Below are 14,199 nucleotides of genomic sequence, written 5' to 3'. Positions count from 1 at the left end.
TGACTGAATTGTACTCTTGGATTTACAGCGTTTACACAAATTTGTATGATGTCTGAGATTTGTTTGCAGTTTTGAACTGTTTCCAAAAGGTATGAAAAAAACATGGTTTGGCCTTGTGGGCTGGGCTCCCTTTGGTTGCCTGGGCATTTTCTACTTTTCTTTTAGTACATGGGCTCCTAATAGGCAGATAGTTATGCGATGTATAACTTTGGCACATAAGGTACAGTATTTAGGGGATGTAGTTCTGTTGCCTACGGTTCCGACCTTGTAGGTTGCAGGACGTGTGATTTAGGGGCAAATCACTGCTGTGGAAAGCTTGAGCATGCAGATTGCAATATCTGCTATTTGGGGGTAGTTCTGCTGTCTAAGGTCCGACCATGTGCTGTGCAGGACAGGTAATTTAGGGGGATAGTTCCCCATCTGTTTCACGACTGCTACCTCCATCTCCTTGACAATGTGCCCCATTAGTAATACATTGCATGAATGTGAGATACAGTTGATGGTGCAGACTGAACATTGTGATTTGTTAGTATGCTATTGTGTATAGCATGTATCATGTTTTAGAAAATTCCCCCTTACCTAGACTGCTATCTGGGTCACTAAAGTGCTTTTTGTATTTGCAGTAAATGTAAAATGGGGGAAGGAGAAGTTTGACAATGTGGAGCTGAATACAGAAGAAACACCAATGGTTTTCAAGGCACAACTTTTTGCACTTACTGGGGTCCAGCCGGCCAGACAGAAAGTTATGGTGAAAGGTGGAACTCTAAAGGTAAAACTCTACAATTTCTCTGTGAGGCGAGAAGTGATGACATTATGTATAAATGACCTATAAGTATCAACTTTTTATGGAGTCACTGCTAATGTGATGAGGAAATTCTTTCAACCTGCAACTTTAAATTTGTAATAACTGCCAAATATTCGAAGATGAGCATTTGGATCATGTGCGATAATGAGTGGTGTGGGACTTCAGTAGTGTGCCAGGATAAACAAAAGGTCTTTTGAATCTGAGCCTGGCTCTAATTGTGGAATCTGAGGTGGGTGTTTCTTGGGATCTCTGCGTGGACTCTTCTGTTTATTTGTATTGATTTTTTGTTTTTAAGACTCTTGGTCCCAGTCTCATCCCCATTGGTTGCTTCTCTTCTCTGTATGTCTCCAGACCATTTGCACAGTCATATTATGCTGATCTGTCATGGCTCTCAGATGAGTCATTTTCTACCTGGCACCCTAGTATGTTGGGGGCGCTACTCGGGGTGTCTTTGCTTGAATAGTGGTGTCCTGCCTTCTGTTATGTGACATTTCAGTAGAGCGTTTGTGCTTTGTGACAGTTTATGGTTTGGCGACAGGCTTTAATCACTGTGGCACAGACGTTGCACTGCAATATTTGGTGCGCATGCAGAAAGTGTCACTTTGTGGGTAACAATCTTATGACTGTAGTTGTATGTGACCTCCTACAAGTATAGCTGCCTGAACAGAATTTTCAGTTGCCCACCAATAGGCCCTTTGTTCATTTCTTAGCAATCCACTATGGTAGCAGGGGGCAACAATTCAAGTTGCAAGCTACTAGTGAGCCATAAAAACGTCAATAGCCACCTCCATTCTGTACATGGACAGCACACCATTTACTCTCCAATAATCAAATCTCACTAGTCCATGGCTAGTGCAAAATTTGAGCCCTGATGGTAGTATTGGGACTCTTTCTTCTTTTTTTTTTGTTTCAGTTACAAATGCATCAACAACACATTCCCCAACTCCCCCTCCCTCCAGCCCCCCTCTGGAAGATCGCTTTCTCTGCTCCTGTATAGATTTCTCTCATGCCGTGAGGAAGTCCAATATTCTTATTTTATATGGGCACCATTGTTCCATATAGTCTGATTGCAGGTAGTCCAGCACCACCTCCCCCCATTCTTTTGTAAAAGTTCCTTTAGTACCCTGCAAGGAATGGGTTGGTTTCTCCCTTGTCACCAATGTCCATACTTTCTGTAGCCAGCCAAACAACATTGGTGGGTCCCGTTGTTTCCAATTCTGGGCTATAGTTGCCCATGCCACTATCACCAGGCCCATACAGCTCCTACGTTGTGATTTAGTGTATTTCCTTGCTACTGGGTCCAAACCCACAAAGCCAGACCACCTCCCCCTGTTGGCCCACATTTGGGAACATCCCCTGCATTTGCGACTTCACCTCTGCCCAGAATCCCTGGACCTCTTTGCAGTCCCAACACACATGCCTCCAGGTTCCCCCCACCCCCTCCCCGCATTCTCTTCAACTGAGTTTGGACGTGTGCGGGAACACTTTATTTAACCTCTACCTGCCTCTGTGTCGTTACTTTCACCCACATTTCCCTCATTTGGATCGAGAGGGTCAATTTAGAGTTGCTTCCCCATAGATCCTCCCATTGTGGTTTATTAATTGTTTCCCCAAGGATTTCGGCCCCTTTCCGCATGTAGTTCCACCTAATCTCCTCCACTATACGAAGGCCAACATGGCTGATACATTTCTAGCAAGACAATTGTGAGCCAAACAGCTAGAACTATCGATAAAAAATGTTAAACATGCACAGGGAGAGACTTTAACCTGCACTACTGACACAGGGGAGGTTTTTAGAGACTGCTACCAAGAGCTGCATGCGTCGGACTGCCCAGACAGCTCAGATCAAGAAGCATACTTAAAAACTCTAACAATACCACAAATAATGAAAGAAGAGAGAAACCTTTTGGAAGGGGAGATGAGGGAAGAAGGTGTAAAGAACGCAATAATAGGACTCCGGACAAAGCACCGGGCCCAGACGGTTTCACGGCTGCGTTTTATAAGAAATATGCGGATGTGTTAATCCCATTTTTGACAAAGTTATTCAACTCATTTAAGGAAGAGGGTAAAGTGACCCTGTCCATGAATGAAGCCAAGGTACTTGTCTTCCATAAAGCTGGGAAGGACCCGTCCCAACCAGATTCATATCGTCCAACCACATTAATTAATCTACACTCAAAGTTGTACGCGAAAATATTAGCAACTAGACTATCTCCGCTCCTCCCCAAATTAATAAAGATGGATCTATCAGGATTTATACCTGGCAGACAAACCCATGATAACTTGAGGCGAATAATACATCCAATAGAGAAGATGGGGGTCAAGCAAACTCCGGCAATATTGCTCTCGTTAGAGGCCGAAAAGGCATTTGACCGGGTGGAGTGGTCGATGCTCTTCAAAACATTAAAATATATGGGGTTTGGGGAACAGTATATGAAAATGATTAGGGCTAATTTTAATACCCCTTCCATTAGAATAGCCATAACCAGGGAGGTGACTGGTAGGGTGAAGCTCACTAAGGGCACAAAGAAAGGGTGTCCGTTGTCACCCCTCTATGCGGTATTCTTAGAAACTTTTTTTAATCGGAATTAGGGACGTGACCTCCATCGCAGGGATAGAAATGGCAGGTTCGCAGTGTTAGACAGAATCCTTTGGGAACACTACATGCAATTAAGACTACAGGTGCAAGCACAATTCACCTTTGGTACAAGCCTGTACTACACAGTAAAGTGGTAGCGATGGCTGAGCAGCTAGACTTATCTCAAGAGTTTAAGTGAGCAGTAGAACAAGTTACACAAAGGACCAACAAAGAGACCAGTTCCACAAACTTTCTCGATGCCCGAAAAGATTTCCAGACCGCGTTTGCACAGTAACTTTTTAAATGAAGAAGAGTTGTAGCTGAGGCAGTTGTTCTTGGCATTTCGAGCAGATTTCGCTGTTACCGAGCTTCAGTGGTGGGGACAAGGAGGACGTCGGGAGGTTCCTGCACTGCCCAGGGATGAGGCCAAAAGCTTTAGCAAGACGTCGGTTTAAGGTGCGAGTGCCTTAAAGTCCACGAGCTGGTTTCCTTCCCTCTGGCTATCCGGTTTTCAACAGCACTCTGATGAAAATTCGACCAGATGGGGACGGTGTCCAGGTAGCTTGCGAGTTGATTGTTCCCACCAAACTCAAGCGAAGAGGTTAACCTTGAAAGGCTTCTGTCGATGGAGTTTCAGGCAATTCGGACCTGCAGCAGGGCTTCACCGGTCGTCCAGGCGTTGCAGCAGTCCTCTTCCTTCAGCTCGTCTTCGGTTCTTTCGTTCCAGTGGTCGACTCTGCTTTCCAAGTCCCAGAGACCTGCTTTTAAACAGTTTTCCCCCATTCTTTCCAGCCTGGCTGTCACTCACACAGCAGGGTGGCTGTCCTTGCCGGACAGCCAGCCGGCCAATCACGCCAGAGTGCATTCAGGTCTCCTAGGAGACTAAGCGCAGGGAGTTTTGGGCACCTCCCTCACATCCTGTCCACCCCAGACACCCTGGTGCCAGAGGAGGGCTTCAGCACTGAAGCCCGCCAAATGCCAACGAACAAAGGGACCAAACTTGGTTTGGCATGCAGAGACAAACAGAAGGACCTTTCCTAAAAGAAATGGCGGAAAGAGTCGACCGGAGTCTGTTTTTACAGATAGGTCATGGGCGCCATATTGAAAAACATGGCTGACCCGATTTTTCGCTACCGTTGTTCACGGTCGGGAAAAATCATGGTAGTTTGATCTAAACCACTCCCACCAGACATTTAAAAGTAGGAAAGGTTAACATTTGACTGTTGCATGAGGGTTTTGACTTGGGGGAAGCTAGGCAACCCCTCCAGCACTCTATAGTAAGATAGTGTGTGCTGGGTCAGTACATTTAAAGTGACTAGTAAAGTCAATTTAACTTTACATGCTCTGGGAGACAGTAGTCAGTCCCAGAGGAGGTAGTTAAACCTTGGGAAGTCTGAAAGACATCCCTGTGCCACTGCACTGAAGGTGCTGTGTGACGCACAGAAAAAGATGATGCCTATGGAGTTGTGTTAAAACTCCATAACCAAATAACACAAAAGTAAAACGCACATCAAAATACTTGGAAGAGGGGGAAAAAAAGGCTCCCACTCTTCCCAGGTAAAAAAAAATAAAATCCTAGAAATCCCACAAAGTTGCTGGTGGTCTCAAAAGGTAAGGGAAACTTGCACATATTGAGACTTCTCCCCAACACGCAGCACAACATGGCCGCGTATGCGGATGATGTTGGTAGCCCTTTCCGACCCGCACCCTCTCGGTAGTCATCCAAGAATTGGAGCATTTTGGGACAATTTCAGGATTGAAAATTAATAGAAACAAATAGTAAATTTAATTCTGGCAGAGGACAGTGGGGAGATTAAGCGGAATGCGGAGGCCTTACATCTGAAGATAGCGGATAAAGGAATAAAATATCTGGGCGTATCACTTACTGGCATGGTGGATCTCTTTTATGGGGAAAACTATTCGGAACTTCTGGGGAAAATTAAGTGGGACTTGGAGAGATGGAACTCCCTGGCGATTTCTTGGTGGGGATGCATCGCCTCGGTAAAGATGACTGTTCTGCCCAAGTTGATATACTATTTCCAGGCCCTCCCAATTAGACTCCCCAAGTCTTTTTTCAGGAGCATTTACCAAAGTTATTTCATCTTACATATGGAAAAAGAAGCCCCCAAGGGTAAGTACTAACCTCTCCAATAAAAGAGGGGGGGAATGACTCTCCCACATTTCCTCAGGTACTATCAAGCGGCGCAATTATGGGTATTGAAGGAGTGGATGGGGGAAGAGCGGCACAAAATTTGGGCGGAACAAGACGGGGCGGTACCAGATGCCCACTGGTGGACATATTGTGGAAAGGGAGGCAACATAGGCATCAGAATCTTCAAATCAGTGAAGTTATGAGGGCCCCATTGGAAGTATGAGACGAACACATGTGGAGGAGCACCCTGACGGAGGCGCTTGCCTCATTTACTACCATGTTTGGGAACCCAGATTTCTCGGCAGGAATGGTAAAGGGTGTGTTTCGCAAATGGGAGGAGGCAGGGTGTACAAAAATAGGAGAAATGATACAGGGCAGGGAGGTCCGATCCTTTGAGGCATGTAAAACACACTTGGGACTCAACCACTCAGACAGGAACAAATACATCTCAGACATTGGCTGACACCCGCTATAAAACAGGTGACCTGGAGGGAGTTCACGCCTTTTGAAAAATGTACACTGACTAACTCAAGGTCTAGTAACCTAGTGTTGGTGATATATAAGTTTATTAACATGCAGAGAGGAGATTAGGTGAAGGAGGCTCTTCTCCACTTTTTTGTTAAGAGTACATCTAATTGTTCCTGCACATGCCTCAGAGCCTTCTTCAGTGGCGCTGTGGGCTTCTGCGGGAGTTCCCCTTGAATGTCTGATAACTTCTTCTTTATCTCCCTTTCCCATTGAAATCTCTTATCTTTTGTTGCCCTCAGAGCAATCATATGACCCTGCATTACAGCTTTAAAGGCCTCCCATACCGTTCCCAACTTGACTTCCCCCGTATCATTATGGGCAAAATATTCTTCCATCTTCTCCCTGATGGTGTCTCCTAGGACGAGGTCTTGTAGTATCTCCAGTGGGAGCCTCCATCTCCAGAGCCCGGCATTACTCCCCGGGGTCTGTACCTCCATCCACAGGGGGGCGTGATCTGATAACGTGATCGGGCCTATTTATAAGTCCTGAACTTTCCCAATCAGCCCCACTGAAACCCAGAAATAGTCGATCGACATTGTATTAAAGACGTTTGAGAAATGTTTATATCTCCTCTGCTGGCCTTTGAGCTCCCACCATACATCGCATAACGCCATGTGGCCCATCGTGTGGTGGAGGTCTTTTAAAGGTGCACATGCCCCTGGTGGCCTCCTGCTCTCCTATCTGTTGCCGGGTGCCATGCCAAATTCAAGTCCCCGCCCAAAATTATCTCCCGTTGGCGAATTCCTCCAGTTTCCCCAGAGTATCCCTTAGAAAACAATCCTGCCCCACATTGGGTGCATATATATTGTAGCTAATGTTAGTATCAACCCTTCCACTGAGGTGTTAGCAAACACGAAACGTCCCCTCTTGTCCACCACCGTATTGTGTATTTGTATGTTCCTACCATCTTGGACCGCTATTAGCACTCCTGCCTTTTTGTCTGGGGCATTGGATTGGACTGTCGCTTTGTATCCCCTTAGACACGGTTTTGTCTTAGAGTCTGATGTGCGTTTCCTGTAACATTGACTCCCCTACACCCCCTTCACTTCTTAGCAAGTTCTCTACTTTCTTCCTTTTTACCAGGGAATTTGGGCCCCTGACGAGTATTTTCAGCTTCCCCCATAGCCTTTGTCCACTGTGGACGGTGCATGTCTCCAGAATCCTGCTGCGGAGCTTCTTCCGGATTTACTACCCCTTCCCTCCCCATTACCCCAACCCCCCCCCCAACCTTGTAACTCCCCCCAACAAAATGACAACTGTCCCGAGGAGGGCCCAGGTACCTAAGGTTGCTAGGGCGCTCAGCCCGTCGCTCATGATCCTCTGTTCACTCAGGAATAACTCCCCGGGAGTCCTAAACCCCGCATCACCTCCACCTCACCAGATTCCGGCGACGTTCCCTCACCGGGCAGCGATCATGTTTGTCCATTGGTTCGCTTTGTCCCCGCCACTCAAGACCTGCGCTGCATACTCCCAGTCATGAGCAAGGAGTTCTTCTCCATGGTGTGTGCGCCTGTGGCGGTCAGCGCTCCCCTCTACCCCCTCCCCCCACCCCTGGGTGTTTCCTCTTCTGCTACACCGTTGTCCATTCCCAAGGCTTCCTGCGGGTCTCCTTCCTTGACCGTTGTTGCCCCACGTCTCCTCCTCCTTCTTAGATGTCCATCACCTGTAGCTCTTCCTTGCATGATATCACCCTTCTCTGCCTACCCTCCCAGGAAAAGGGGAGACCAAAGGGGAATGTCCATTTATACCTTAACTACCTCCTCACCAGTTCCTTTACCACAGGTGCCATTTCCCTTCTTTTCTGTAGTGTCACCTGAGTCAGGTCTTCAAATAGTTGGATTTCCATTCCATTCATCTTAATATGGTCCATACCTTTTGCCTGCTTCAGTATCTGCTCTTTCTGGGGGTACGACGACATTGCCATCAGCACATCTCTGGGGCGTTCCCCCGGTTCGCCCAACCGCTTGCGGCCTATTCGGTGCACCCGATCTATTTTTATGTCTTCTGCTTCTTCCACTTCCAAGATATCTCTGAAGACTTCTTGCACCGCTAACTTGATCTTTTTCTTCCACCGGTTCCGCCGTATTTTTTATGCATATATTTGACCTTCTTGACCAGTTTTCCAGGTCTTCGCATTTTAACTCTAAATTGTGAGTTAGCCTCACCAGCTGTTCTTGCACCTCACTGTACTGCTGGGCTTCCTATTCTACATTTTGGACGACCCTCTCCAGCATGTCAGTACGTTCTTCAAGTCTTGACACTTCTTGCTGCAGTTCATGGACCGCCTGCTTCATTTCTTTTCTCATAGATTCAAACTGGCCATGCACTGTCGTCATAAATTTGTCCTGGAGTTCCCTAAACCACATCTGCTTGTCTTCCCGCCTAGTCTGTGTCGCTGGGGGGAGGGAAGCGGGGGTTGGGGTGGGGGGTTTGTGGCTCTGCTGCTCTCGTGTTTACAGAGGTGTCTGCGGACCACATTTGAACCAGGCTTGCATCCTGTTTGGAGGACTGAGTTTGTGTCATGGGTTGCCCCCAACCCTTTCCTTTTGTCTTTGACATCTGTGCGCCCAGTGGAGTCTACCGGCCTCTTCAAGCGGGCTTTCCCACCTCTGCCTACCGCCACCTGTACCTTTTTATATTGCTCTTCCTCTGCAGTCTTCTGCCCTGATGGCCAGTGCCTGCATCGTGGTGTGGACCTTGCAGTTGCTCCCTCCTTCCCGCTCTGCATGCACTTTCTGCCAGGGGGGACACAAGCACATGCTTGCAGGCCTTCGCCTGTGCCTTCTACCGGTGGACTCGCTCCTTTGCCTGGTTTTCTCCGCCTCTGCCTCCCCCTTGGTCCCCTCTCACCCGCGCGGGTCTCCACTTGTTTGAGGCTGTGAATTCTGCTGCGATGGCCCCTTTGATGCCACCTCTCCCGGTCCCTCTTGCCTCTCTGCTCCGGGAAATGTGTAGAGGTGTGAGCAAGGGGAGTAACTTGGCTCTCCCATGCAATGTTCTGCTCTCCCGGTCCTCTCAATCTCCCAGTCCCTCGCTTCTGCAGATCAGTGCACCCCCAATGAGCCTTCCTGTTCTGGTCTAGTTACTGACTTTACCCCACTAGCATGGGTTCTTGCGGGCTGTAGGTCGGCCCCTATGTCCTTGATGTCCTTTGCGTTGCACCGGGGGGTGTAGCGGGGAAGGGGGGGCTTTTCCCCTCTTTGCGCCCCTAACTTGCTTACAGCTCCTGTATGGGGGTTACGGGGGGACCCTCGCCTGTCGCGACCATGCCGCTTGGTCTTGTTGGGGGGCCTTGTTGACTCTGCCTCTGGTCTTCTCCGGGTCGTCCTCTGCCGTTGGGGCTGGGGTCCACCCCGCCCTATCTGGCTGCTGCTGCTTGACCCCCGCTTCTCTACCGGGAGGCACTGGGGGGGGCCCAGTCCTGCACTGCCATCCGTGCGCAGCCCTCCACCGTCTGGGCCGTGATAATGGAGGGAGTGCCTTGCCCCTCCTGCCCTTCCTGGGGGCTCTTTTCCTTGCCTCCTGGTCGGGGCCTCCACTGCTTCCGTTGCCCTATGGTCCCCCGTCGGTGGGGGTTGCTTGCTGATGCTGGTCCTCAGCTAAGTGGGCCTCTGCGCCCTGTGTTGCCGCAGTGGATCCCTCTCACCTCCCCCGAAGGTTGAACCCCTCTCCTCTGCAGTGTCCCACAATTGCATCCCTTTTGCCAGGACCGGAGCCTTGCTGCGTCCTTCAGCTGCCGCCCCGGTGCTTCTTTCCCCGTTCCCGCTCTCTGCCTCCGGCGCAGTGGTACGGGATTACTCTGCCCTATTCCAGGATGTGGGCTCCGGGTTGGTGACGGACCTCCCCCGCCTCTGCTTCCTCTCCCACTCGCTGGTGGGGCTCTGAGTCCCGCTGCTTCCCCAAGTGTAAGGGGCTCCTGGGCGCTTTCCCGGTGCCTGGTTCTCACAGGCGGAGTTTGCGCCAGCCGTGTCACGGCGCTGCCCAGGGTCTCGGCTCCAGCTGGATGTGCTTGCACTCCCTCCGCTCCACCCCTCGCTCGATGTGGGGACCCATACTCCCTCTGATGTCTCTGGCCGAAATGTATAGCTGCCGTGGCGACCAATGCTCCTTATGTGTGCTTAAGTTTGCGGCCCGGCGGGAGAGACCGCTACCTGCGTCTCCTCGTAACGGCCGCCATCTTGGAATCTGGGACTCTTTCTATTGTTGTAACTCGACCTATAAAAGCAGCCTTCACTAATTCAGCCTAATGCTCAACATGCCCAGACTTGCTCCTTGAGACGCCCAATTTCTTTTGCTGGTTGAAATTTCTTTTTTTTTTTTGTCTACTGTGTCCTCTTATGGTGCTTAGCCTTTTTTTTAGTTTTTTTTTTTTAAAGCCGTTTTAGAGATCTATTTAGGCCAGGATTTCGATGCTTTTCCCTGTTCCATGGGCACCTCTCGTCCGCACCTCTTGGGCCCGCTGCCACTTCTCTGATGGGACACGGTGAATAAAAGGGTATGGAACCATTTTTTTTTTTTTTTTTCTTCAAGCAAAAAGTTGTCTTTTAGCTGCTGCAGGAATTCCTGCTGCCGTATGAGCCCTCATGGAAAACTGGTGATGCTAGGACTGGGTGTCCTGTCATTGATCGTGTTACTATCTTTTTTGTTTTTCGACATTACCCATATTTGCTTGTTTTGCTGGCAATTTACAGATACAGACACCTTTTTTCACTGTTCTAACAGCTTTCATTTCATTTTATATGTGTATCTCTGTAGTGAACCCACTGGGCTTTTATTCAAGACTTTTAGGACTGGTGTCTTCACATTCATTTTGATCTTGGGTACCTACTAATGCATTCTCATCTGGAGTACCTTGTAGTGCCCCATAGGAACTTTTGCAAATTATCTCCTACATTCCTTCACAGCCAATTGGCAAAACCGTTCAGGTGTGGCAGCATTTGTTATATTTGAAACAATCGGACAAGAGCTCATTTGAAATCTTTGATGGCTGTTAGTTCCAAGCATGAATCGTTTATCTTCAGTCTCTGCTCTGTAAAAGTGGCACAGCAATGGCAATTATGAAATCTCCTGCAAAACGGTCAAACATCTTGTGGCCTTTTCATTTTGTGCTTTTATTACACAGGTGTTTTTAATTGGAGATTGTCCATGTCAAATATGTTTTGGTCCACTTATATTCTTGTTTGCGTGTATACTTTATTTCACAGTCTTTACCTCTTTCACCTGTTAATGGAAGTCAACATTACTTTCTTTTTGGTGTATTAACTTTGGCACATTATCCAGAAATAAACTTCCTTTGAGCTCTTTGCTCCCTTTTGGCGCCCCCAAAGTGCAGAAGAGGGGTATGGCAGAGGAGAGGCAATGCATAAGGAGGGACCATTGTAATTTGATAGAAGGGTGATCAAGGGACCATGTTGGGTTCTTTTCTAGTGCCCCTTTTCAATTTCCTCAAAGAAAAGTGGCTAACAGCAGGGAAGGAGAGAACAGCAGGCGGGAACAAAAAAGGGTAAAATGTTTTTGGAACAAGGAAGGGATTAGGGAGACTGAGTCAGATTGCTGGAGGGTATATGTTTTATGCTAATTTAATTGCTTGTATAGCTTTCTGTTGTGCATCCCAAAGTGCTTAGTGGGAGCAGTGAAGAAAAGGGGGGTCATGATCTAGAAAGAGGGAGCATGGAGAAGTGGGAAAGAGAATAGGAGATGTGAGGGAACATGTTAACTCATGTTAAATGTTTCCACAACTTTGTTCTAAATGCGCCCTATAAGATACATTTATGGGAACTTCAGACAAAAAAAGCTTTTAACAAAAAGACCTAGGTTTTAAAATATGTTTGTACGTGTTTACCAGGTGACAATGAGATGTTGTTTTATTCCCTAAATAATCCCTTTGCTTCCATCTTACAAAAGGAGGGTGCAAAATACTCCCACCCCAATCTTATCTGCAGACTTGTCTGTACCTGCTGCAGAATTCCACTGCAAGCGAGATCAAGGGGGCTTAATGTGTTGTGGCACAAAAGTGAAGCGTTTAAGGGATTGGAATTAAGCTGTGGCTAGTGGGAACCAAAAGCGGCACCTGTGTATTGGTCATCACCCTCTAAGCATCAGCTACAACTGAGAATCCAGTGCATAGCATGCACAAATTTAACATCCACAAGAGATGAAAACTATTCACTTTTTGTCCATTTTATATAGAACTTGATATGTTTTATATGTTGTCCTAGGTGTGTACGAATGCTCTTTTATACACATTCCAGAATACACAGTTAATATTCCATAGGTGTTTGTAGCACTGCACCAATTGGCTTGGGTATTCAAAAGTGGCGACTGGTTTCAAGCTAGCCAAGCTGCCAAAGAATGGAAACTGGGAGTGAGATATTTGAGGGAGGAGATGGCCATGCAAGCTGCATTTGTTTTAATAGGGGATTTCGATCCCCAGTGCTAACATAATCAGCAAACCTTGGTATTGCATCAGACGTTGCAGTTTGATATCACTCAATTCACACTGAGTTATCCAAGACCCATTCTGCCTTCAAGAGCTCCCTGCTTCGCTTCAAGCACATAGACCTCTTTGCTTTGCACTCTTCGAGTCGCGTAAATATTGTCCCCAACACATGACACATCTCTTCTCCTTTCTTTTATGCGAACACCTTCCTCTCCTGGCAAAGCCAATTTAAGTGAAGGTTACTATCCAAGTTAGAACCTACACACCTTGGGACTGGCAAGGTTTAGGTGTAACCTGTTATTAAAGATTAAACCTAATTTAAAGTTACACCAACATTACTGAAACTGTAACACCCCATTTTGTGGTTTGATCGCTTAATAGAATTGTGTGCTCAGTCTGTATACTGTTTGGAGTGAAAACTATTACAAAGTGGTAATAAAACTATGTTGAGTTATTTTAGTGAGTTGTGATTATTTTAATTTAAGGTATATATTAATTAAAATGGTTAAAGGGCAAAAAGCTTCAAACTACTGGCCAATCATAAAGTTACTTGCCACCTCTATTTTATACATACACAGCACACCACTTTTTACTAGCCAGGAGTCCACATCACTGGCCAGTGGCTAGTGCAAATTCTGTTCCTTGAGTAATGTGTTTTTAGAATGTATTGTGTGTTTATAAATATGTATGCAATTTCATTTTTACTTCATTTGCGATGCAGAGTGTTAAGGCTCCAACAATGTAGGTTGTTTTATTTCATGTTCTGTTATTGTTTAATAATAGGTTGAAAATGTTGTGACCCTCCCCCAGTTTCCTTTTTTTTTTTAAAAAGAAAAAAAAGCAGTGTATTCCACGGTATTCAACCTGCTGCTCTCCAGTTTTATACGACGACTCCATGATCCCTTACCGTTGGCTAAGATGGCTCGGGCTGATGAAGTTGTAGACCAAAATATCTGGAGAACCCGAGGTTGCAGACCCCAGAAAATTGTAGCTACATTATGTTGGCTAATTTATTGGAATCCCAGCGTTTATTTTGTATCTATTTTTTTTAAACTGAAGTTTGTACGGGTTTGTTTGTTGATGTCCTAATTGTTACAAAAGATCCATGTATATGCAGTTTATAAAACATACCGTGGATGGGGTTGGACGTTTAGTGATGGATTGATTAAAACAACCAATGAAGATCGTTGTAGTATCCTGTTCTGCTAATGTTGTGTTTTGTAATTGGATGAGTGGGTGATTTGTTGGATGAATACAGGTGCAAGTTTGTTTTGATTGCTAGGTTATTACTTTAAAAACATATTTATGAAGACCTGTGTAATGGAAATGGTCTTGTAAAGTGCCCTTCTGCCCCCATTGGCGGCCTTGCTGCATGTGGCCCTGCAAGAAAAAGGGGCTGGGGGAACATTAGTGGGGCAGTGGGAGAGGCAGATGTGAAATCTGTGCTGTTGATGGGTGCTGGTCAGAAGTAACTGGTTCCTGAGTGTCAATCTGCTTTCTGTGTGTTTGATGGAGAAACTACAGGGAAAGAAGCCAAGATCTAATGGGCTACAGCGCTTTGGGTCTGGTTAGCTGATTGGGGAGAGTGCAATAGGGCTAAAGAGCAGAGCTTAGTTGTTGCTTGGTTAGTGTTGATGTGCTAATGGCTAGGCCTGTGGTGGCTGTCTCTGGGGGTGAGTGAGTGCAGTGTAAGATGT

General features: G+C 46.8%; 1 protein-coding gene across 2 annotated transcripts in view; it reads left to right on the top strand.

The window, feature by feature from the left end:
- USP14 (ubiquitin specific peptidase 14) overlaps positions 1-14,199 on the top strand; it is a 991,689-nt gene that overhangs the window by 153,832 nt on the left and 823,658 nt on the right. For both annotated transcript variants that reach the window (XM_069620879.1, XM_069620880.1), the window contains exon 2: positions 624-769. In XM_069620879.1, coding sequence (XP_069476980.1) covers positions 624-769 — 146 coding nt within the window. The remainder of the gene's footprint in view (positions 1-623; positions 770-14,199) is intronic.

Source organism: Ambystoma mexicanum, chromosome 5q (genome assembly GCF_040938575.1).
Source record: "Ambystoma mexicanum isolate Mex_15411 chromosome 5q, UKY_AmexF1_1, whole genome shotgun sequence".
Taxonomy (NCBI): Eukaryota; Metazoa; Chordata; class Amphibia; order Caudata; family Ambystomatidae; genus Ambystoma; species Ambystoma mexicanum.
Note: the sequence above shows the minus strand (reverse complement) of the source record. Positions and strands in the feature narration are given on the sequence as shown.